General features: G+C 33.7%; 1 protein-coding gene across 13 annotated transcripts in view; it reads left to right on the top strand.

Annotated features, from left to right (window-relative positions):
* Positions 1–26,667, top strand: part of ZNF280D (zinc finger protein 280D) — a 107,945-nt gene that overhangs the window by 17,115 nt on the left and 64,163 nt on the right. For all 13 annotated transcript variants that reach the window (XR_006354757.1, XM_043982949.1, XM_043982954.1 and 10 more), the window contains 9 exons: positions 4,902–5,116; positions 5,953–6,102; positions 8,774–8,839; positions 8,932–9,065; positions 11,416–11,533; positions 18,741–18,902; positions 19,099–19,199; positions 19,793–20,019; positions 26,315–26,472. Coding sequence is in view for 12 of the 13 variants with exons in the window: in XM_043982949.1 (XP_043838884.1) it covers positions 5,089–5,116; positions 5,953–6,102; positions 8,774–8,839; positions 8,932–9,065; positions 11,416–11,533; positions 18,741–18,902; positions 19,099–19,199; positions 19,793–20,019; positions 26,315–26,472 (1,144 nt within the window). In the remaining variant the exon portion in view is untranslated. The remainder of the gene's footprint in view (positions 1–4,901; positions 5,117–5,952; positions 6,103–8,773; positions 8,840–8,931; positions 9,066–11,415; positions 11,534–18,740; positions 18,903–19,098; positions 19,200–19,792; positions 20,020–26,314; positions 26,473–26,667) is intronic.

Here is a 26,667-nt window from a genome sequence, read left to right on the forward strand (position 1 = left end):
TTCCTCAAGTCCTCTGCCACAAGCCTGCTTCAACCACGAACTCACTAGCAAACTGATTGTGGAAGCTTTTTATAGGTCTTGAACAGAGGCAGTCCTTACACACTGCTTCATGCTGATTGGTTGGTGTCCTCCAAATCCATTGGTTCACTGAACTTGAAAGTGTTCTCAAGTTAAGTTCAAAGTCTAGCTTCTGAGAACCATACCTTCTTAAGGCCTAGCCAGGTGTGATTACAATCTAGTTAACTTTGAAGTAGACTAGTCAGCAGTCAATCACTCTCACTTGATACAATCAGTTTAGATTAATCTCCAGGTGGGTCTTTGAGTATCTGCTAAATCCCATTATTTTATCACACATCATTTCTTATGAAGTAGTAATATTCTGTTATGTTCATATACCATAGTTTATTCAGCTATGCCCTAATTGATGAGTACCCATTTTGTTTCTATTTCTTCTCTAGACTAAATAAGTACTGCTGTAATAGTTTTGTTCACAATAATCTTCTCTCTCAAGGACAAACACAGAATCTGTGCAGGGACAAATGAAAAACTGGAATGATCAAAATACAGAAATGCCTAAAAATTTGGTGGGATATTGAATGTTTATGGTTAGGGGGCAGGGAAGATGTCTAGCACTAGGGTTTCATGAGTTACATCTTTACATGTAAATGTTCCCTCCACCATTGAGTAGCTCTCCTTTATTTCACCTGGGACACTGAGAGCTTAAATGATTTAAACATGACTGACAACGAAGCCTGCGTATGTTAGGTAGGACTTTAATCCAGAAGTCCTTTACCTCAAGTCCAACCTTCTATCTACTGTGCTACACTGCTCTTTTCAGTAGAATGATTTAATATTGGTTAAATTAATTTCCCAAATTGGTTTATATATTTAATTTCTTATAAATGAATAGCAACAGGTTTCTTTATGGAACTAGATGAATAATGAAGTATATGGAAAAAACAAGTGAGTCAGAATATCTTAGCAGTGTTCCCTGATAGGAATAGTTAATATAGTTGGTCTTATACTCAGACTTGAAAATGTATTACAAATCACTTATTCCCCCAAACTGTCTGGTACTAGGCATAAAAGAAGAGAGAGAAATAGATCAGCAGAATAGATAATATACCAGTCATTCAACCAAATGTATGCAAAAGTACAAAGAGAAAAGACACAAGGAAAAAGGATTTGTTGTTTAACAAATGTACTTAGGGGAAATTGGGCTATAATTTGATGGTACATGCATTGAGACCCACACATTATATAGCGTACATTTAAGTGAATGCCAGCTGGATGGATAGTAGACTTAAATATTTAAAAGAAACTATAAAAAGGATGGAATAAAATGAGATATATTTAAGGACCACACTTGGAAGGGAAAATGGTTTTTCTCTCTCTTCAGCAGATAGAGAGGATTAGGGACAAGATAGATAGACATAACTTAACTACCTTAAAAAAAATACAAAAACCCATTATAGAGAAAAAAGTTGCAGTTCTTTTTTTACTCCCTTGCTATACCATATGAGTGAGTACCTGCATCCAGAATTTATTTTTCACTAGTACAGCAGCACTTTAAATAAATGCTTGTTGACCACCTGTCTACAACCATATTTTGGTTTAAATAGACTTTTGTGGCCTAGAACCTATTCTTATATATTTTACAACATTTCTACGAGAAAATGTTATGTGAGTTCAAAATACAAAGTTTTGGAATATACTTCTGTAAGTTTAGAACTTGTGTACATGTAACCTACTTAGAAAAATTTTACAAGTCACAAAGGACTATTTCAGTTCCTTTTATTGCCAGTATTAATATGGGTTTCCACAGTTAATCACTGACTGATAAACAACAGTGTTAGCCTAGACATTAGTATCTTTATTCACCCTTCTATCTAATCTTTTTTGGAATAAATTTTAGGGGTGAAGGTTAACCATTCAAATATGTCAGTAAGGTTTTAATGAAAATCTTACCTACGAATAGTAGAAAGTCTTAAGTCCTTGCATTTGTCACAGGTGACTTATACATTTAATGTACATAGTTTTTTTATTTTTATAACAATTTATTTAGTACTCTTATCCAGTTATATGTGAAGACAATTTTTAACATTCATTTTTAAAACTATGATTTCCAAATTCTTTCACTCCCTCCCCTCCCATTGAGAAGGTGAGTTATATATGTGGGGTTGTGCAAAACATTTTAGTCATGCTATAAAAGAAAACATAGACTGAAAAAAAACCCTCAAGAAAAATAAAGTAAAAAAGTATTTATCAGTTTATATTCAGACACCATCCATCAGTTCTTTTTCTAGGAATTGATGGCATTTTTCATCATAAGTCCTTCAGAGTTATCTTCACTTGTAACATGCTTAGCTTTTTCAGAAGATTGAGAAAATTTTTTTCATTTAAATAACTTTATTCTAAGTTATTGTGAGAATGGGGAAAAAGACAGGAAGACTTGTCTTCCAATCTGAATGAAGGGAAAGATGAAACTGATTTGGTAGATTTCTCATGTTACTCTGCCTTTAATCTATTTTTTAATTTATAGTAATTTGTCTTATGCATTTAAAACACTTATTGTGTGAAATGGGCTTGTTAATGAATATATAAATTAGCCAGGTACAAAAGTATGTTTTGAATAAAATAATTTTAGTGTTTCCTGCTTTTGATGGTGGTGGTTGTCCTAACAAGAGTATTGTAAAAGAGCCTTCAGATATTAATGATCCATTCTTTTGAATTAGATAGAGATGTTTAGACTGTAGTGGATTTCATCTGTTAGTCTTCACTTGGAGATAATCAATTAAATACTTACTTAGGTTACAGCCTACTATGAAGAAGATACTTTGCTAGCTAGAGGGAATACAAAAACCAAACCTAATAATTTCTCCCTGTAAAATAACTTACTTTAACTGGGTGAATAAATTCATTAATTAAATCAATTTTAAAAATTTAAATTGTAGACCCTATAAAATATCTCATGTCTCAAAACTAAGAGTATCATATATCTTAAACTTATGAAAATGTAGATCTCACAGAAATAGGGAATTTTAGCTCTCAAGAACTTAAAGGGAAACTAAATCCTTCAATATGTAGATGAGACTCCAAGAGAATAAATGACTTACTCAAGGCCCCACAATTAGTTAATGACAGAACCAGACTTGTAGTCTGGTAGAATACTCTGTAATGTGCCTCATATGATCTCTGAGCCAAGGACATTTATTTAGAAGATAGTTGGGTTGCTCATGGTTTGGGAACTGTTTGGGTCATTTAAGGATATGTGCAAAAATTTGAATTTACTTCAAATACATTTTCCACTATAGATTTTATGTTTTGCTAAAAATAGAAAAAAAATCACAAAAATCACTAATAAAAACTTAAAAGCATAGCCACTAGGATTTTTCCATTTACCCAGATAAATTTCTACCAGAATTTTGGGATGACTTTGGTCGGGGGGAAAGGAGTGTGTTCCCTGTTGGCAAAATAAAATAGATTTAGAGCTTTAAAGCTAGAAAAGTACCTAAAAAGGTGTTTTTTTCTTCCCTTTTATTCATTTCTTGTCTAATACTCTGATCAGATTTCATGGTTGGAAGGAAACAAGTCAATCTAGAGGCAGAGGAATGTTCTATGAAAACTCCAAATAAGACACCTGCATTTCCTAGTGCTGTAATAAAAATTACCCAGTTTCTGGCCAGATTACTTATAAATGGCATTAAATAAAGATTCGTAACCATATGATCAAAGATTACGTGGAAGTTTTCTTAGAGATAACTTAATTCAGTTCCCCTTGAGGAAAGTTGAAATTTGAACATAAGTCCTGCCTTAGAATCAAAGGCTCTGTATTATGTTGTGCAACTATGATCAAGGCTGGACCCAGATTTCCAAGGTATACACGAATAAAGTGTTTCCTTGGCGTTTTCTTCTTGCATTTGTAGAGGAACTTTAATATCATTCAGAGATTCCTTCAGCATCATAATATACCCAGATTGGGCACCATCTTAAGTTAAAAGCTTTTGCTTAATTAAATTTATAAGTACCTTTACCAAGAATTAGTCTAAAGATATTAGTCCCTCACATTCACAGGGAGTAATTGCCTGGGTTTTGTCATATTTGTGTTGTTCCCATCTGACTCAGAGAATGTAATAGAATTCTAAAACCAAATTTTATTTCATTTTAATTTGAGAAAAGGAAAGCACTTTTAAGAAAGAATAGGCAGGGAAATTAGACAATGGATGTCCTCTCTGAAACTCACTTATGGAGTGACACTGGAGGAAAAGGGCAGATGCACATTTCATTAAAGAGATGAATGGAGTTTTCTGACTTCTGCAAGGTGACTAATTGGGTGTCCCCATCCTTCCCTCTCTATCCTTAATTCATATATAGTGTAGTTCCATGTACATGGTAGCTACTTGTTAAATTTTATTGAATTTTTCTTTTAAGCATAGGGACAAATCTAGAAAGTTAATTTAATGAGCTTCTATCAACATAATCCACATTCCTTTAGTAATCTTAACCTTCCAAATTTGACTTCTACATGGCTTACAACAATGGTGGCAACCTTTGAAAAGTGTCATTTTCACCCCTTTCCTCTAGTGAGAGTCAGGAGGGTAGGAGGAATAAAAGAATGAAAGGGGACTGAATTTATCAAATAGATAAATAAGGATGTGATTCTTTGTTCAAGGTTTCCTTAATTTGCAGGAGTTACCATAGGCTTTATTTAAATAAGTTTTTCATTGCACTAAGATATTTAATGTGTATGAACTAATTATCAGGAACTCATGTTGGTAAATGGAGTATATGCCTACATATAAAATAAATAATAAAAAATAAAACATTTATGAAATTTAAGCTTAGGGACTAGAATTTTTACTTAAATCAAATCCAATTTAATGGCTTTATCTCTTTTACAGATAGGAAAACCAAGACTTATTGACTTGTTTGACATCGTACAGTGAGTTTCATGGAGGTGATAGTTAGACCTGAGGATTTCTGAATTCCCAGTTCCATGTTTTAATTGACGTGAATCAAATGACATACAATACTTACTGATGTTTGTCCTTTGGGTGACAATTTACAGAAAGTTAGCTCTGGAACTTGATGGGTGACAACCCTTTCCACCCAAAAGGTAAGTGGTGTTATAGCTGCTATTGCTATGTTCTTGGTAATCTTTAAGGGATTAGTTTGATGGAGTTATTAATTGCTAGCAATGGCATTGGCTAAGACTTTGATTTTACCTAATAATCTGGATAATCAGTGTTGTATATCTAGTATTAAGCTAGGTTCCAGCCTGTGTCAATAAGTAGTAACAAAGGGAGCTTACAATGTTTGGGAAGATAAAGCTTAAAAATCCAGAGTAATTAGCAAACAGTATACAATTTTATGTAATTAAATTTTGAGTTGAGAAGTAAAAACCATGAGTGCAATGATGGTCAGAGGAAAGATCATTTGTTAGCTGAAGTAGTTGGAGAGAAAGCTTTCTATGGATAGGACCAGACCTGGATCTTGAATAGAACTTGACTAGGTAGAAGGAAAGGAGGAGAGTTTTCCAGGTGAGAGAAAAAGCATGAACATAAAACATAAAACTATATAGAAGTATATAGGATGTTACTAGATTTAACATTAATTATCACTTTAAAATACCTTTTAGTTATTTGAATTTTTTTAAGAAAAAAGTAACAATTTAGAAGAGAAAATATATAATACTCATTAAGTGGAAGTCCTTCCAATAGATGGAAGGTGTAATGGTACTTACATAAACATGGTATTTGCCCAGGATACTGCCATTATATCTTGACTTTTGCATTAGATGAAGTTTGACTGGATTTTTAATTTGAGATGACACTTCATGTCTTCTTTTTTGCATGTTTTCTTAAAATTGTTCCTAAACATACCTTTTTACATTTACATAGTTTTTCATTTTTTGAAAAGAAGTGTGCTTTCAAAAACTACCTGTTCCATTAGATAATTTTAAAATGGCTGAACTATTTATGGAATGTGAAGAAGAAGAGCTGGAACCATGGCAAAAGAAAATAAAAGAAGTTGAAGATGATGATGATGATGATGAGCCAATCTTTGTTGGGGAGATTGCAAGTTCCAAACCAGCCATTTCAAGTAAGAATTCACCTTTTTTTTTTTTTTTTTGGTGAGGCAATTGGGGTTAAGTGACTTGCCTAGAGTCACACAGCTAACAAGTGTTAAGTGTCTGAGGTCTGATTTGAACTCAGGTCCTCCTGACTTCAGGGCTGGTGCTCTATCCACTGCGCCACCTAGCTGCCCCAAGAATTCACTTTTAAAAAGTTAAATTTTGCAAAGTATTGCCTACTGGAAAAATATCATAGCAGTGCTTACAGTAAGGCACTATTTGATAATAAATCTGGAAACTAAGAAATCATGTTTGGTTCACCCATCTTATTATATGCATTGTCATTTACTTATTGTTTCTCCTAATTTAATGCTTTATTGTCACCTTAATAGTTAGAAAACATAAATGTAGATTTCAAGTCTATATCAGATTTGCAGTAGGTCTGGAAAATTTTTTCTGAAACTTTGTTTTAACTTTTAAATAAGACAATATGGAAAAGAAATTGGATAACATGATAGTCATTGAAGATCCTACTTAACATATAAAATTATATCTCTTAACAGTGTAAGGATTATAAAACTATAAGGATAGTGCACTACCTTATATGTAAAACATTGAGCAACCTAAGCCATCTGCATCAGGGGTCAGCAAACCATGTCTGCTGCCTATTTTGGGCTGCCCTTTTATGGAGGACCAGAATTTTCACAACCCCATATTCAGTTATGTGACCCTGTGGGGTTGTGACCCACAGTTTAAGAAGCTTTGTTTTAATTATTCTAGTTTTTAGGGCCTATAAGTGAAATTAAAAAAAAAAATGAAAATAGACAAACCCAAAACATGTTGTTCATTTCCTTGGAAATTTTAAATTAATATGAAAACTTTTATAGGATGGTGACACCTTACTCTAGGAATCTGATTTTTAAAACTATTATGTTTTTAGTGTGTGGAAATCTTTTTCCATAGTAAATAAATAATGTAATTTCAAGGTATAGACTTGTACAGACAGACCCCACATTTAGCTATTGTAGGTTTTCTACCTAGATCACCCATTTCCTCTCTTCTGTATCTTGTTGAAATTTACTTTTCTTCCCTTTTTCAACCCTCTACAGCCTTCATCTGCCCTTCTTCCCTGCTCCAACCACTTGCTTATTTGCACTTAGGTTCAATGTAGGGCAAAATCTGAACTTGGAGGAATGGTGGTAGCAAGGGAAGAGAGCAATAAAACCATTCCTCTTTTTTTCCCCCTTTTGCTCCTACTACAGAACTCCTTAGCCCTTGCTCCATCTCTTTACCTTTACCTTTTACCCAGAACTCAACCTGGCTACCGGGATGAAATGTTTACATGGCCTAAGTTTGATTTTACTTTGAAATGTAAATAAATGAATTTTACTGCCATCCATTGAATACCCAAACTTTCAATTACTAAATTCTCCTTAGAAGATCTCAGTGAAAGGAGGGGAACTTCTAAAATTTCCTTTCTCTTTGCCATTATTCATCATATCATAGCCCTTTCTAAAAAACATTGGGGGGCAGCTAGGTGGCACCGTGGATAAAGCACTGGCCCTGGACTGAGGAGTACCTGAGTTCAAATCTAGCCTCAGACACTTGACACTAGCTGTGTGACCCTCGGCAAGTCACTTAACCCCCATTGCCCCACAAAAATAAACAAAGAAACAAACAAAAAAAAGTACCTGCCTGTCTCCTGCTTGAGAAGCAGTCCAATGATTTCTCTCTTGATTTCCCTTCCCTTCCCCAGCTCCTAAATAAATTACTATCTTAAAAAAAAACCAAAACATTGAAAGGGCCTGACTGGTACTTTCAGGGATAAAAGTGTAGGAAAGAAATTGTAAAACTCTCATATAATGAAGAGTTATCTTTGCTGGAAGCAACAGTTGGTAAAAAAAAGGAGGGAAGAGGGGGCGGCCAGGTGGAGCAGTGGATAAAACACTGGCCCTGGATTCAGGAGGACCTGAGTTCAAATCTGGCCCCAGACACTTGATACTTACTAGCTGTGTGACCCTGGGCAAGTCACTTGACCCCCACTGCCCCGCAAAAAAAAAAAAATAAATAAGGGAAGAAATTGACTATACTTGAGCCAGTCTTTGAAAGCTTTAGAAAAAATAAAGGGGTTAAATATCTTTAGGATATTTTACTTTTAGAGTTCCTTGTTCCATGGAGGTCCTATTCCTTAGCATCCTTTCACCTTCCATCATCCACTGTAACAGTCAGAGGAGATTTATTCTTGGTTTTTAGAATCAAAGCTTTGAATGTATTTTACCAACACAACATTGTCTCACAGTGGTTAAATTCTATAGTGTAGTTTTATACTAAGGTTCATTATAAGTTAAATAGACTTCTGTAGCTTGGTGGGAGAGCCTAATCACTATAATTAATATTGGTTCCAGAAGAAAACTACCTTCCAAAATAGAATGTCATCCATGAAGTTTTATAAAGTTGAGATTTACAGGTATTAAGATTTGTGTAGGAAGATATTAAAGCTAAAAATGTCAGATTTCTTGCTATATACTAGATTATATTATGTTTAAGAATTGGCTCTCCCCTTATCATTTATCAGATGCAAGATATGTTCATGCTATTGCAGTATTTTTTAATTTGTCATCTTGTTTTAAGAGCTAGTATTTCCCCAAAACAGGGAACTATTAAACTTTGGTCATATTATAACTATTGTAATCTTAATAGATATTTTGAACAGAGTCAACCCCAGCTCATCATCAAGAGGAATACAGAATGGCGCCACCAATAGAGGTATTTTTTGTTGTGTTATTATAATTTTTGCACAAAGCATAAGACAAATGATTGATTTATGAAAATGCTTAACTATACTATAAATTATATAGGTGCTGTTGCTTCATTCAAGCCAACCAGTCAACACTACATGACTCCAACATCAAATACTGTGGCAGCTTCACCAGTTTTTCAATCTATATCAAGATCTACAGCTAGTTCTGTTGCTCAGCCATTGTCTAAACCTGTAAGTGTTTTTGAAAGTTGAATCATTTCAGAAACATCTTGTTTATCAGCACTGGCAAATCCTAGTAATAACCACAACTGTTTTCAAGAAATAGTACCATCCCTGTGATAGTTGAATCAGTACTCATAGCAGTGTCTATAGTAATCGCTCAACCTATAATAAATTAGGTAGAATTCTTAATTTAAATGGAAATTATATTGAATACTTAGCTCCTAATTTTACTTAGCTATAAACTATAATTAGAATAATCTCAGGCTAAATATTTGGTAAAGCAAACAAGCCTTTGTTATTGGAGAAGTGTTTGGTTGGGCAATATCAATTCTTACCCTATACAATAAAAGGATTTATTTATAAATATTGCCTGGGCATGAAATATTAAAAGTTAATTTTATTCTAGTTCATCTTAAGTTACTGTTTTCAAGAACTTGTAGTAAGCTTGTGAGAAATAATCATTTATACTTCAGTCATTTGAGAAAAAAATATCAGTACATTCATATTCTAAATTAGTATGCTAAAAATAAATACATTATAAAATGAGAAATAAGTTTATTAATACTATTTGTTTTCTTAAGGATTTTTTTTCCCTTTGGAACATGTGTTTAAAGTTTAATAACAGACAAAACATTCGTTTTTAGTAGCACTAAAATAAGTATTTCTTGTCTTTTTGATACCTTATTAAAATTAGTCAACTATTTTATTAGTTGTCATTTAGTTTATATTTAATAATTTTATTAAATGTGGATGGTTTTCCAGCTTAGATTGGAGCTAAACAAACTGTGTTATTTATGTACCGGGGCCTACTCTAGTGGTGACCCATTTTTATTTATTTTATATTTTTGGCGAGGCAGTTGGGGTTAAGTGACTTGCCCAGGGTCACACAGCTAGTAAGTGTTAAGTGTTTGAGGTCAGATTTGAACTCAGGTCCTCCTGATTCCAGGGCTGGTACTCTATCTACTGCACCACCTAGCTGCTCCAAAACTCTGTTATTTATATTTCTGATGATAAATCTTGTAATTTTATATAGTACTTTAAAATTTTTAAAGTGCTTTCTCCCCAACAATATTATGATGGTAGGGTGCAATTATTATTACCTATTGTTGTATAGATGAAGTAATACAAGGTATATAGAAATTAAACCAGTCAGATATCTAGAAAGTGATGGAGTTGACACTTGAACCTAGATCTTCTGACTTGTCCAATGTTCTTTCTACCACAGTAGGCTAATTTTATAACTTATTGCAACTACCATTTGAGAAAAAGTGATTCATTTGCTTTTGTCAGAAATGAATTATCTTCTGTAGCAGCGTATACTAACTGGAATAGGTTTTAGATATTATGGCTTATGTTAGGTTATATGTCCATGAAAGAGTTAAATAAATTTTATGTTGATTTTGGTGAGTTTGCATTAAAAGGCATTGCTAAACAGTTGATTTCTGATAATATTAGAGCTTTTTTAAAAAAGATTTTTGTAAGAGGTCACCTCTGAAGCAAAATCAAAATTAACTTAAAATTAAATCATCTGATAACTTTTTCTTTGGTTCAATGTAAAAAGTATGCCAGGGCCCATATGTGGAAATATGCCCATTATGGCCAGATAGACCCTGCAGAGGTTTGACCATCTAGTACTATTGAAAAATAACATATTATTTTTAGTTGTAGTTTGAACACACTTGTGAAAGTAAGCATTTTTACCTTCATTGTGCCTTCTATTTATCAGAGCAAAAATTTTAAAGTCTACTTTTTCCTTAAGTACTTTCTACTGTGTTTATTTTTTAATATCAATCTTGAAGTAACTAAATGAGTTTACCATGGTTCTCTTTGACCCACTCATTCTTTAGGCTGAGATTATTTAGTTTCCAGTTAATTTTTAGTCTGTCTTTCCATGGTACTTTTTTATATGTAATTTTTATTGCATCATTATCTGAAAATGATACATTTACTATTTCTACCTTTCTGCATTTGACTAAGGTTTTTTGTGCCATAATACATGGTCAGTTTTTGTGTAGGTCCCATACTATAGCTCTCTTAAGTGAACATGGACCTTTCATTTTATTTTGAGTGATCCTAAATGAATCTTTTAACCTAGGTAAGCTACATCATATTGTGTAAACATTTATCTTTATTTTATAGGAATAAACCAAATCTGAATGATAGGATCATATGATTTAAAGCTTGTTTCCAATTTCAGTAGATTTTTTAAAACAGTAATTGCTTAATTTGTATATTGTCAAACTTGGATTACCCAATATGTTTATGTGGTTAATATGTAATTATAATTACTTTTTAAAGATTATAAAAACAAAATGATTCAATTAAAGTAAATAATTCTCCTTTTAAAATGTTTTATCAGGGTTACATAATGAGCTCACCACAAGTTGTACCTAATAATTCTTCAGGGTTACTGTTTGACTTGAGACAAAACACAGGAATACCTCAGTACCAAGGAGGAACAGCACGCTCTTTAACAGGTTTGTTTAAGAATTGTTTAGTTAAAACTATAGAGATGGTTAAGATGGCTGTGAATAGAGATTTGACATCAATTTTAATGATAATAGTATCAAAGAAAGTTTTGTGTTTTATTTTCTTTTTCATTATTAAATAGGTCATTATTTGTGCTTACATTTCTAGGCAAATAACATTAGAATCATAGAATTTTAGTACTGGAAGTGGTCTTATGGGTCTTCTGCCCGAATGCTAATTGTTTTTTAAACAAATGAGGAAACTAAGTTCCAGAGAGTTTAATCCCACTTATATAGCTAACTAGTACCAGATTTGGAACTAGAATGAGTGACTTGAACCCAGTTACTATGACTACAGCACATTTTTATTAACTGGACTTTTTTTTTTTTTTTTTAGTGAGGCAATTGGGGTTAAGTGACTTGCCCAGGGTCACACAGCTAGTAAGTGTTAAGTGTCTGAGGCCCGGATTTGAACTCAGGTCCTCCTGAATCCAGGGCCGGTGCTCTATCCACTGAGCCACCTAGCTGCCCCCTTGACTGGACTTTTAAAAAACCTATTCTAAATCTACCTAAGTACTTAATGAAATAAGAAGTGGGACACAAATTTAGAATTTAGTTATTTCCTCGGTGACGATGCTCAGAGTAGAACAATAGACCAAAAAATCTTAAAAGGTAGAGGGGATCTTGGAGGTTGTTCCATTCAATCCATAGCATGAATCCTCTCTCTCAACATTTAGCTTCAATTTGAAACCTCCAGGGACTGGGAACTTTCTTCCTCATAATTTAGAATTCTAGGAAAGGTGCTGCTCTTAGAGGCAGAAATATGGATAAGTGCAAGAAAGGATAGCTGAAAGTTAAGGGATGGAATAGGAAAAAGCTAAAAAGCTCAAACACAAAACCAGAAAAACGTCTCAGTTTTTTGTGAGGATGGGGGAGGGAGAGAGGTATTTTCTCATAGCTTCTTTAGTGTCTTATTCTTTGTAATTTTGCAACATGCACTTGTAATTTTTTTTTGGTAGTTGCTGTCCTTTTCATTTACATTTTTGTAGTCATGTATATTTTCTTGGCTCTGCTTGGCTGACTTTAAGTCTTTCCATGTTTTGCTGTATTCATGACTGAATACAGTATGCTTCCTTATAGTACATTAACAGCCCATGACATTGATGTATCACAGTTTGTTTAGCCCCAGTCAGTAGTCTGTTTCCAGTTCCTTGTTCCTACAAAAACGTTTGGCTATAAATATTTTGGTATATATGGGGACATTCTACAACTAACTTTATATTTTTAAAGATTTTAAAAATTAGTCACTACTAGGCAAAAGTATGAGAATTTAAAGAAATATTGGCGTACACTCAAGTATATTGACTAAAGAAATGTACATTGGGAAAATAGTTTAATTTAGTTCCCTCTTTGATGGATTATGGTGAATAAAATAGGTGTTTCATTTTGGAATAGAAGTTTCAGCTTTAAATGTTTTTCACATAGAGCTTTTTCTAAAGGGATTCCCTGTATATTATCTGAGCTTCTACATCCTCTGGCCTTTTCTTTGTCTGAAACCTGTCTTCATTAGAGAGCCTAATAAGAAGAAAAATTAAAGCACATTTAGCCACTGTTGATAAACAGACTTTTATCTTTATCTGTAAACGTGTATATGTGATGGTGGAGAAAAGCAAAATAGAAACCAAGGACAAAGGAATAAAATCAGGGATATAACTTGTTACTTCAAGATTAATTAAATACATTCAAAATCCCTCTTAATTCTCCTTTTTATTCAGATAGAAATGGTGGTCATTATAATTCACGTTATAGTGCCTGCCATATGATTTACAAAAACACTTTGTTGACAACAACCCTATATGATAGGTATTTTTAATCTCCATCTTGCAGATGTTCAGGATTAGAAAGTATGTAACTTGTCCTGGGTCACATAGTTAAGTATCAGAGTCATGATTCAAATCCAGGTCTCCTGACTACAAGTTCTTTTGATCACATTTATATAATTTTATTTAATATTAAAATTCAGTAAATTCGAAATGTTGTGCAACAAGCACTAAGGATTATTTTTCTTTAGCAGTTGCTCTTTTCATTTACATTGTTGTGGTTTTTATATATGTATATATGCATATATATATATTTTTTTACTCTGCTTGCTTCACTATGCCTCAGTTTATTATGATTTACCATTATTATTATTATGACTTATACCAGTCTGAATGAAAGAAGGGAAATTTAGCAGAATTTCAAATATAATTTATTTTGAAGCAGCAAATCTTTTTCCTGACTTGATGTTCATATTCAGCTGATATGCTTTAATCTTCTTGCTTGTGCTCCACATTCAGGGTAGACTATGGGGAATAGAAAAAGAATCTTCTAGTTTCTGTTCTTTTGAATTTTTTCTAAAATTCTTTTTCAGTTGACAATCAGCATTTTTCTCTCCACCCTTTTAAAAGAACAAAACGCTTGTAACAAATATGTATTATTAAGCACAGCAGATTCTCGCATTGTCCTCATCCAAAAGTTTATTTCTCATTCTGCATCTTGAATGCATCAGGGAGGTACATAATAAGTCCTCTTGAATCATATTTGGTAATTGCATTCATCAGATATCTTAAGTCTTTCAAAGTTGATTGTTTTTACGTTATTGTTACTATATAAATTGTTTTCCTATTTCTGCTCACTTAAATATATCAATTCATAGTAGTCTTTCCAGTTTGATATTTTACCTAAAGGAATCCTGTTAAGTTTTTATCATCTATCATTTTAACAAAGTAGGATAAATTGAGTTAAATTTTAAAGAGTAAATAAGTTATTCCGAGGTGGAAAATTAGAGAAATAACCTAGTCAGGACAAGAATGGGAAGTGCATTAAAGGCTTAAGAATAATTCACAACAATAAAGCAGCAAAGCAAGTTTACATCACTTCCTTCCTCCATTAAATTATGAACTATTTTCTAATTATCCCCACTAAATTGTGAATTCTCTCTCCCATTTGTTCCCTTCTTTGTCCTCATATAACCACCTTTCTAATTCAGACACTGCCAACCTGCTTTCACTATTCCAATAGCCTCCTAATTCATCTCTCTGTTTCAAGGATACCCCTTTCCAACATTTCCTCAGTGGTTATCAAAGCAATCTTCCTAAAGCATTTTTCTGATCATGTTGCTCTCCTGTTCAAGAAACTTCAGTGCCTTATACATTTCCTCTGCTTGGTTGGTTTTGTTTGTTTGTTTTTTTTTGATTGGTTGGTTGGTTGTTTTTGTGGGGCAATGAGAATTATGTGACTTGCCCAGGGTCACACAGCTATTGTCAAGTGTTTGGGGCCGGATTTGAACTAAGGTCCTCCTGAATCTAGGGCTGGTGCTTTATCCACTGCACCACCTAACTGCCCCACTCTGCTTGGCATTTAAAACCCTCCATAGTCTTGCTCTAGCCACTTTTTCCAAACCCTTCACATTACCCACCTTTATAAACTCTCCAGCAAAACTGGCCACTTGGCTATTCCCCGAACTTGGCAATCTTCCTGTTTCAGTACCTTTTCATAGACTCTCCCACATGCTTGGAATTCTCATCTCTGCCTCTCAAAATCCTTAGTTTTCTTCAAGACTCCATCATTTGTTACTTCATCTAGTAAGCTTTACCTATTCCCCATAGGTAATACTCTCTTCCTCTTCAAATTATATTGCATTTATTTATATGTAATATCCATTAAATGTAATTTCTTTGGGGTAGGCACTGTTTTTCATTCTTGGTATTATATGCCCAGTGCCCAGCTTATAGAAGATGCTTAATAGATGTTTGAATTGACCTTTTTTTTTTTTTAAACCAACCTCAATGCATTGTTGAATAAAATGATTCTTGCACATAGAGAGGAAAACAAGGAATCAAAAATCAGGCTACAGTCAATATCAAGATTTTGATATCACTATGTATATATCTCCCAACTGCAACCATATAGAAAATTTATTTCTTAAACCTGTGCCAACAGCCTAGGCAGAATAGAGAATGAGAGATAATAGTTAAAATAATAGTTCCTTATTTTAAAAAGATGATAAAAGGGGTAATTAAGACCTCTCAGCTCTAAGTTACCCAAACAGTGGACTTCTTTGGCTAAAGCAAGAGACTTAGACCCGCTATAATGAAGTGGTAAAAATTAATGAAATGGAAGGTAGTATCTGGGAGTCATGTGAAATGGTCCTACCTAAAATAAGCTATATCCCTCTTGGTAGCAAACAGCAGTTCTATGCTAGAAGCTTTATCTAAATCAAAGGGAATGCTAGTCAGGGAGTATTCCTATTCTCCATAATTCTTTTCTTTACAAAGAGTGTAGCAGCTAGGTAGTTTCCAAGAGACACATTGAAGTTTGATAAAAGTAAAATTTTCCTAATAGTTGGGATATTCTAAAGAAATTGGCTATCCCAGGAGTTAGGGAGTTGGCGCTCATGGGAGGTTTTCAAGCAAGAGATAAATGACTAATTGTCAGGTATGTTGTATAAAGAGGTTGGACTGACTGTTCTCTGATAAAGAAAGGAATTTTACATTATTAAGCATGGATGTAAATATTTTATGGTATGCATGCTTTTTGGTACCTGTACCTTATAACAGGTTTTTGTGATGCAGATAAAGCAATGATTACCCCTAGATCCCAATATATATAATTAGGGGTTTCTGCTTTTCATCCTGTAGGGAACTGATTGGTATCCTGAAACAGTATGCCTCTCAGAGTTATTAACTTGTACTTAGGATATCATTCACTATTTCTTGTTATAGCTCCATCTTAATTTTTGAAATTCTTTCTATTCATTCATTGAACACCTACTGCCTACAAGGCTCTTTGCTCTAGGATCTATGGGAGACACACAAAAAATAGTACCTGCATTGAAGGAAGTTATAATCTGTAAATTGATAATTATGCCACAATTGTTAAGTAAGTTGCCCACAGTGTAATTGTTGAAGGAGTTCACAAGAGGGACCTTCTGGCTGGGTTGACTAGAGGAGGTTAGATTTGAGTTGTTCCCCTAAAAGATGGGTAGGATTTTGGTAAGTAGTGATAGTAGTATGGGGAAATAGTATGTATAAAGGTAGGGGGATAATATGGTTAAAGGTAGGGAGACAGAAAGGCTTGAGGGACTGAATTAAATTAATAGATAATTTTGTCTTTGTTCCTTTGGAGGGTTTTTTTAGTGCTTTTAAAATTTCTGTATTAAAACAGGAGATTCTACTCAGTCTGTCCAACTTGTCCAGCCAATTGCACAAATACATCCAGTTGCTGCAACTACAAGAACAGCACCCACTTTTGCTCATAAGTTTTTTGATCAAGTAACTTCAGTTCAGAAGAACGTTAATGTAGTGATTGCACAAAAGCCACCGCTTAAAAATGCACAGATTCCTCAGCTTTCAGCCTATGCGCACATATCAGTTCCAGTATCAGTCTTCGTGTTTTAAAAGAAGGAAAAAGAAAAAAAAACAGCTGTTGACAAACACAGATTTGACTAAAGAGCCAAGCGGCATAATGATGTTATTTTTCTTGCCATAATTACACATGTAACGTGTATGGAAAAGTTGATAGGCAAATCTGCTACTTTAATTTTATTCAAGAAACCTAAGATATTGAAAAAAATTTGATGATTTAATTAATATTTGAATTATTAGAATGCATAAGGATATGCAACTAAGAATTTTTAATGGGCAGCAAGTGAGTTAATTTTTATAGTAAGTATATATATTATGCAATTAATTTCATGTTAATTTGTTTAAAAGTACTTAAAAGGAGTATATGAAGCAATTGTAATTATTTCCTATAGGAGGATAGTATTTATTTTCATATACTGCTAAGGAACAGAAATGAGTTTTCCAAGGTCATACACACTCCAGTAATATCCTATGATCAGATCCTAAGTATCCCCAACTCAGTTCACTTTAAGACTTTTATAAGATAGCTCAGTCTGCTTTCAAAAACTTGGATGAAAACCATTTTCACATAGTTGGGTAGTATCTCGTAATATTCCTTCCATTGAGAGCAGTGCATTTTATTGGAAAGAGCACTGAACTGGCTCTGCTCTCTAAACTTCCTGTCTGACCTTGGGCAGAGCATTTAATTTCTTATGCCTTGGTTTCGTCTTCTATAAAAATGAGGGAGTTTGACTAACTCAGCAAATCTTGTAAACTCTTGAATAGACAACTTCTAAGACCCTTTCCAACTCTGATTTTATAATGCCTTCTATAATACTTAAGCAATGACAATTTGTTGTTTGTACAAAGAAATAAATTGAAAAATTTTGGTAAAGAGTAGAATATACCTTGGAATGTTGCTGCTGCTGTGCAGTTGTCCATTGAAAAAGGAATTCAGGGGCAGCTAGGTGGCACAGTAGATAAAGCACTGGCCCTGGATTCAGAAGTACCTGAGTTCAAATCCGGCCTCAGACACTTGACACTTACTAGCTGTGTGATCCTGGGCAAGTCACTTAACCCTCATTGTCCAGCAAACAAAACAAAACAAAACAAAGGGAATTCACCCGAAATTGCCATATCATATGGCTTTTTAGGTTTATGAGTTTCAACTTTAACATTTTAAAGGCCCTTTAAAATTTTCAGAACAATTTAAACTAATTGTGTTAAATCCAAAGCAGGGCACTAAGCTTACTGAGTTTTGCAAATGCATTGGTAAAAACTTGGCCCTTGAGCATGTTATATATATTTTTTAAAGCTTTGGCTTATTCTCTCTGATGTGCAAATAATGCAACTTGCTCCCATCCCCAGGTAAAATCAGGTAAGACTTTTCTTGTGGAAATAGCATAATTTCATGAATTATTAGAAAATTAATATTTTTAAATAGCCATTCTATTTTCCCCTAGAGTTGTATCGCATTGGGGGAGGGGGGCGGGGCAATGGGGGTTAAGTGACTTGCCCAGGGTCACATAGCTAATAAGTGTCAAGTGTCTGAGGTCAGATTTGAACTCAGGTCCTCCTGAATCCAGGGCCAGTGCTTTATCCACTACACCACCTAGCTGCCCCCACACATTAATTTTTGATATTCAAAATCAGTTATTCAGATTTTTTAATTGTCTAACTTTCATTTTGGCTAGTAAATGGTTCTTTTGAAATTATAAACATTCTAACAAAGTTTTAAGCCATGATTATTATATACTTGTGTGAATACATATATTAATATATCATACTAAAATATTTAATAATCCTTTTTTACATTGAAATCATCGTAGGTTTGAATGAAAGTTCCTTTGTAGCAAAACGTCTCTCTACTTCTGAAGTAAACAGTGTTACTTCAAAGAAGCCCAAGTCCAATGAAGGTATTGCTGGAACCCATCCCTCATCCCCATCATTCTCTTCAGTAAAGTCACCATCACAGAGCACACCTTCAAAAGGTAAAATGGAGTGAGCTATGATAGGTCTTAAAACAGTAGGAAAAAAGAGAAATTTTAAAGAAGTAAAAGGATGGCTTGATGATGTATTTTTTAAATTATATAGCAGCTTTAGATATATTTGTTCATATTTTCACATTAGATTTTTGAGACATAAAAATGATAAATTTGGAGACTAAATATATTTTATACATTTTAGGTACAATTACTTCTACTAAAAACGGACCACCTTTCCCAAGAGCTTGTCCAAAGTGTAACATTCATTTTAATCTGTTGGATCCTTTAAAAAATCACATGAAGGTAAACTTCTTAATGAGATTATAATTTTGAAATGATCTTCAAATCTGATTTTTTGTTACATACATTGTGTATGGTGAGAGCTGGTTTTATCCATATCAACTATAAGTAACTTAATTGACTATTCGGATCATTTATGGTACATAACAAGAGATTTGTGGTGGTGGTGAGGAGGAGGAGGCAGCATCTGATTCATTAAAGAAATGCAAATGTCATTGTTCTAAATGGTTTTATCGTATATGTTACTATATTCTAATTTTCTAGCGTGAGTGACATTTATGGAAACAGAATGCTAATAATGAAAATTAGAAATGAAGTAAGGATTTATTTAGATACATAAGATATTTTTGAAATCTGATTCATGCAGTAGAATATTTAAAACTGCTTTCCTTTTCTACATTATGTAATGCCATGCAAATATGTGCCTCATTGTTTTTCAAGGTGCACAAATATTGCCTTTATGTAAAAAGTTAAAACCCCTAAACTTGTTTTGTGTCATTGAATAAGGATAGGTCTAGTCTTAGTTTTAGGTGAGTTATTGTCTCTTGGTGATTTATTTTTCAAAAGTAATTAAGAATTTTGTGTTTTTCTTTTAGTACTGTTGTCCAGAAAGGGTAAATAACTTCTTTTGGGGATCTAATAAAACAGAATTTTCAAATACAGCAAGTAAAAATAAGATTGCTGATGCTGATAAAGGAAAACTGATCATGTTAGTTAATGACTTTTATTATGGGAAACATGAAGGAGATAACCTACAAGAACAGAAGACTCACACAACCTTTAAATGCTTCAGTTGCCTGAAAATACTTAAAAATAACATTAGGTATGTAATCACTTGTATAACTATTAGAAAAAAAAATAATAATACATGATTGTAAGACATTTTACATTGAAATCTCTCTTGCCAGCATTGCCTTGTGCCATTCTAGACAAGTGGGTTTAACGCTTCCTACTAGGTAATAAGAACAGGAACTCTTGCCCCAGAATCTTTTGTTTTCATGTTCCTGCAGTTCAGGAACTTGACAGCAGAACCAGTCCACTCCATTCTACTTTTCTTGTCAGACACATCATGAAAAGCAAAATCTGATTTGAAGAAAACATAATTCCTTTTCCAATGTTGTCTGTACATCAGTTTATTTTAGTAATTTTCTCAAAGCTTTTGTAGCCATCTTTGAAACTTATTTTCATTAATTCCATATAGGTTATCTCTTTGATTTTTCCCACAATAGTGCTTGATCTTTTTACCCTTAGAATTTTGTAGTACTTTTGTCATCCAGAGCAATTTCTCTTTCTGTGAGAGATTTTAAGATAAATATCGTGTTTAGTTCATCCTTCTTACTAGTCCATTATAAATTTGTTTGTAAAAAGTATAGGGTTTTCTTTTGCTTCCTATAGAATATTAGCCAGGATGCTTTGTTTTTCAAATTAAACTCTACTGGGGGGGGAAATAATCACACTACCTTTCAAATAGATGGGGAAATTTAAGAGGTTTCTTAACTTAATAGCCTTAGTTCTTCATTTGGACCATACATAGTCATATTAAAAGTAATGACTTGTGATGCTAACTGGAAGAATGATGAGTTATTTAGATTGTTACAAGATGGTAGTTCTTCGATGTCAGATATTATCATTTTTTATTATGTATTCTCAGGACCCTCTCCCCCTCCCCTCCCTTAAGCATGATGTCTTGCACAAAGTAGATATTTAATAAATGTTCGTTGATTAAGTTCTAGTGTCAAAGCATAATTGAATGACTTTCCTAAATATTTACATATGTTCTTATTTTAGAAATTAGTTATAAATGTGATGTTGGAATAATATTTTGATTAGTCATAAAAAGCAAAATGACAAGTATGTATTCAGTACAACCTGGGCATGGAAGAAAGAAGGACTTGCTAAAGCCTTAATTAATTGCCTAGTTAAACCTACATTTATGTTATCAAATTTATAAGTTAAAATGGAGTCAAAATTAACTGGTAGAATTTTTTTTTAATCTAGAAAGAAAAGTAGGACATATGACTTTAAATTTATCAGACTGTAGGTTATTAAAAGAATATTTTTATATTTCTACCACACATGAGAGAGGCATCTTTGCTTAGTGGCTAGAGGGCCAGTCAGGAAGACACTGGTTCAACTAGAGCCTCTTATACCTGCTGGCTGCATGACTCTGAAAAGTCACATAAACTTTTAGTTCCACAAGCAACTGTCTAGGAGTATAAATTGAAGAAGAGGTTGCCTTTTCTGTGTTGAGAGGGTTTCATCACAGGGAGCTCACTATGCCAATGAACATAAATTCCTGACTTCCACCCCTGAATTCCACTTAACAATTTCCTAAAGTGCTTACATACCTAATGTCTCAATTTGTTTATCTCACTAATTCTGCATAGTAGGCAGGGATTAATAAAGACTGGATCTGTAATTTCATTCATTTTGGGGAACTCTCAGGTGAAGAAACTTCCTACCAATGCAGGTCGGCAGTACCTTCTCTGCAGGAAAAGGTTTTAGAGTCTCCTAGATCATGGAGAAGTTAAACATTGAGTTTTGAGCCAGGATGTGTTAAGAGTTGGGACTGGAACCCCCCATCAGTCTTCCTGGTTTCAAGGCTGGCTCTAGCCACTACACCGTACTGCCTCTCTATAAAGCATAATACAAAAGTAAAATATTATTAGAACCTAGTTATTACTATTAATATCCCCATTTCTCACATGAGGAAACTGAGGTTCCCATAAGTAAGTGGCTTGCTCAAGGTTGTGTGGCTAAGAGGTGGCAGAGCTAGTCCTAGAATGTGGATTATTTTTGTGTGTGTTTCTTTCCCTCTTCAGAAAAGTAGCATGGTTGTAGACCATAGTAGACTACTTAAGATAATAGTTTAAATTTTGGCTGTGAATCCTTATGAATAAAACATTTTACACATTTATTAGGCATTTCCTTTATGCCAGGCATTGTGCTAAGCATTGAAGATAAAAATATAGAGAATGGAATAATCCCTCCTTCTCAAGCATCTTGTATTGTAACAATATAGGTATTCATTGCCTTCAAAATTTTGCAGTACTGAACTTTCACAAGTGGTATATTTGAGTTGATTTGATCAATTGGATAGACTATCTAAAGTCTAAGAATATCTAATATATAAGGTATTGCCGAATGTTATTGTGTTGGCTCTATTATCCTACTCCATTCTTATTCCTATTTTAAAGAGAAAATACAAAGTATTTTTTTTTCCTGTATCATTTTACCCTTGGTAGGCCACTGTTTGTCAGCAGGTATATTTTTTGAAAATCATACACACAAAGTAGATTTGGAGAACTTCTAAGTCCCAGATAAGCAGAAAAGTTCAGTTTAATATTTTGGTTTAAGTCTGAGATAAATTATCCTTGCTATTCTATCTAAGCTTTGGGGCATCATAGAAAAAAAAAATCATGTTATCATTGTCATTTGAAATTTTGATTAGCTTTCCAGCACAATTTTTGGAGATAATTAATGTTTATCTAAGGATACTTGTATATTACTTGATTATTAATAGTAGTTAACATTCCTCACTGTCTGAAGAATACCTCTGGGACCTTATTTATACTGTACCATACTTCTTCCTTCCCCGCCCCCTTTATTAAAACCCTGTTTGAGGGCAGCTAGTGGCGCAGTGGTTAAAGCACTGGCCCTGGAGTCAAGAGGACTTGAGTTCAAATGCTGCCTCAGACACTTGACACTAGCTGTGTGACCCAGGGCAAGTCACTTAACCCTCATTGCCCCTACCAAAAAAAGAAGTTCATCTTGGGGCAGCTAGGTGGTTCAGTGGATAGAGCACTGGCCCTGGATTCAGGAGGACCTGAGTTCAAATCCGGCCTCAGACACTTAACACTTACTAGCTGTGTGACCCTGGGCATGTCACTTAACCCCAATTGCCTCACCAAAAAAAAAAAGAAAATCCTGTTTGATATAAAAATAAATTCAGGGATAAAATTTCTCAGGGACAATGGTAATTCTACCTTATATTTGTATAGTGCCTTATATTTTTCACAGCACTTGCACATTATGCCGTTCAATATCCACACTGCTCTTAATCAAACCATCAGAGTAATATTTCTTTTATTGCTAATAGCCACAGATAGAACTTTATGTTTTGAGCCATAGCTCAGAAACCTTTTTATAATATAACTTGATCCTATTTCTTCCATTTGCCCCCTTTTCCATTTTATTACTAAGATACCTTAGTGGAAAAGTAAATATATCAAATCAACAGAAAAATTGTGACTAATTTAATTTCCAATATGGGCCTGATAGTCTAACCACTTGTATGTTTTCCATTTAACAAGTTTTTTAAAAATCCTTTCCATCTTTGTCCATTCCCTTTAACAAATAACAAGATTGGGGGCGGCTAGGTGGCGCAGTAGATAAAGCACCGGCCCTGGATTCAGGAGTACCTGAGTTCAAGTCTGGCCTCAGACGCTTGACACTTACCAGCTGTGTGACCCTGGACAAGTCACTTAACCCCCATTGCCCCGCAAAAAACAAAAAAAAACAAATAACAAGATTGGCCTATTTAGTATTTAATAGACAACAGGAAATGAGAGTAATTCTACTTTACAGTTATTCAAAAAGAATTTTTAAAAAAGAATATTCATTGTATTCCTTCCCTTATCCCCTCTGAGTGCCATCCCTTAAGAACAAAAAAAATTAGTAAAAGAACAAAAAGCTCAACAAAACCAAACACTACATAAAAAAGAAAAAAACAATATATGAAATATTCTACATTTATGGATCCTCCTACCTCTGCAAAAGTGACAGGATTGCGGGGAGGAGGCTTAACAGACATTTATTGAAGTTCCTGCTTTGTGTCAGGAACTAGCAATCCAAGAACCCCTACTTGCAAGAATCTTATATCCTGGGGGCAGCTAGGTGGCTCAGTGGATAAAGCACTGGCCCTGGATTCAGGAGGACCTGAGTTCAAATTCGGCCTCAGACACTTGACACTTACTAGCTGTGTCACCCTGGGCAAGTCACTTAACCCTCATTGTCCCACAAAAAACAAACAAAAAAACAAAACAAGAATCTTATATCCTAGCAGAACGGAAAACAACATGTTTACAAATAATAAACAAGGAGAATAAATGCAAACAAATCCATAGTATTAAAAAAATTTTTTTCATAGTATTTAAATTTGAGAAAAGAAACCGCTATTTGAGGGGATCAGAAAAACTTCACTTAAAGATTGCTGATTTAGTTGTATCTTGAAAGAAAAGTGGCATTTTTGGCTAATAAGTAAAGTTTTATTTCATAAATCTCAAAAAACAAATGCAAGCCTGATAGACTTAATGAAAAGTTAGAAATCAGCTGGGTTTGACATTAAGCACATGGGCTTAAGTTTCAACTCTGCCACTTGTTACCTTTGTGATCTTATACAAGTCTCTTTTCTTCACTGGACCTCATTTTCCTCATTAATCAAATATGGGGATTTGACTCCATAATTTCCAAAGCCTATCTATCCATCTGTACATGGATAAACCTGTGAAATTTTTTCTTATTACTTAGTAAGTACCTCTTCTGTTTAGTTATCTGTTTTAGACTTCTCTCAATGGTTACTTGTGTAGGGTGGTCCATTAAAATTTAAGTTATATTGCTTAAAAGAATGGCACTGTGGGGCCTCCTTTTTCTGTCCAGACATGACTTTAGTCTCAGGTTTTATGCCCACTATTTGAGTGGCCACCAAAAACAGTCAGGGCTATCTTATTCAGCTTTAATTAAGAAAGCTCAGATGCCCATTCCCCAACCTGGGAGAGCAGTGTTGCAGGAGCTTTGCTTTTTCCTGTCTCCTACTGGTAGGAGGAGTTAAATCCACTGATGTCAACTGTCATGACAACTTGGAGACAGCCAATAGGTAAGAAATTATTTTATATGGATATGTTTTTGTTACATTCTTAAAATGAAGAATTGGCGATTTACTTACTGGCTAATTTCTCTAAAATTGCTATACATTATACACAAACATCTAGTTTTGAATAGCACTAATATTTGCAAAAGATTTTCGGGATTAACTACACAATGTAAACCTCAGATTTAATGAACACTATACTCCCATCTCTCTAAAAAGGAGTTATGCTACTGAGGTACAAAAAGTTACTGCTTTCATTATTGTTTATCATCTTTACTGATAATATTATCACATAGTTTCAGAACAGCTCCTTTTAGAGTTTCACAGGAATAATTTTTGATAATTCATATAATCTAAGAATTGTTGTTTTGATTGAATATTCTTAGTTTCGAATATAGCTATCCTCCCTCCGCACCCCAACCCCCCCAAAAAACCACTACACTAAGCTGTTTTATTAGGTATTCCTATTTGTATCTAGTCTGGCAGTGAAGGTCATAGTTCTTTTTCCCAAGACTCCTTTTAGGGAGCTGATGTAGCAAAATGTAAAACTGAAAAATGGGTGATGCTTACTTACAATGGGCACAGTCTGCAAATTAAAATGAAGAGTCTGTGCTAACATTAAACCAGTATCATTAAATAAAACAAAAGGTTCTTGTAATTGCAGGCATTAAAATTGCTATTATGTGCACTTAGAAACAAAGACACAAGTAAAAATACTAGTGCTTCATCTTTTAAGTAGCTGATATATATTGTATACTGTCAGGACCTTCAGCATATTTGTTCTTATGGCTTTATAACTGCTAGTGGTTGGTAGAGTTTCCTTCCTTTCAATATTTTATCTTATAAATTGTAAACAGTATTTTACTTGTACTAAAGAACGTTACTATTTTCTTCTCTTCCCCTTCAATATAGTACGTTAAAGGTTTTTAAAAAGCTTAACTTTAAAAAATTGAGTAAAACTTGTAGGTAGTATTTTAAAAACCAAATTAGCCAGATAATGCACAAATTGGTAGATTAAAAAATTTTAATGGAGAAAAAAATAAACTTGTGCTCATAAAAATGATCAAAACCATTAAAGAGATATAAAAATAAATATCACTTTAATTTTATTTTAAAGCATACTGAGATTTAAAAAATAATGCAAGCACATTTTCAGGAAATAGCCTTACACATTAATACATTAATTTGTGAGGAGTGTTTCTTTTTTTTTATAAACTACAATCTTGCACCTATTGACAATCACTTATAGGTTTATGAACCACATGAAACACCATTTGGAACTTGAGAAACAGAGCAGTGAAAGCTGGGAAAACCACACGACTTGCCAACATTGCTATCGTCAATTTCCCACACCTTTCCAGCTGCAATGTCACATTGAAAGTACACATACCCCCCATGAATTTTCTAGTAAGTTACATTTTCATTTAAGCACTGTATGTCATTTGGTTTGATATTCTGAAATGGGAAGGCAAAATGAACTAAGTGTCGTTTTAGAAAAATTAGAATGTATAACAATTGAATTTCAAGGCATAACTGACGTTTGGCAGCTTTTCATTATGGTTTATCTATAAGGAAGGGAGTCCTGTTTTAGTAAATTCCATG

The sequence above is a fragment of the Dromiciops gliroides genome, chromosome 2 (genome assembly GCF_019393635.1).
Source record: "Dromiciops gliroides isolate mDroGli1 chromosome 2, mDroGli1.pri, whole genome shotgun sequence".
In the NCBI taxonomy this organism is placed as follows: domain Eukaryota; kingdom Metazoa; phylum Chordata; class Mammalia; order Microbiotheria; family Microbiotheriidae; genus Dromiciops; species Dromiciops gliroides.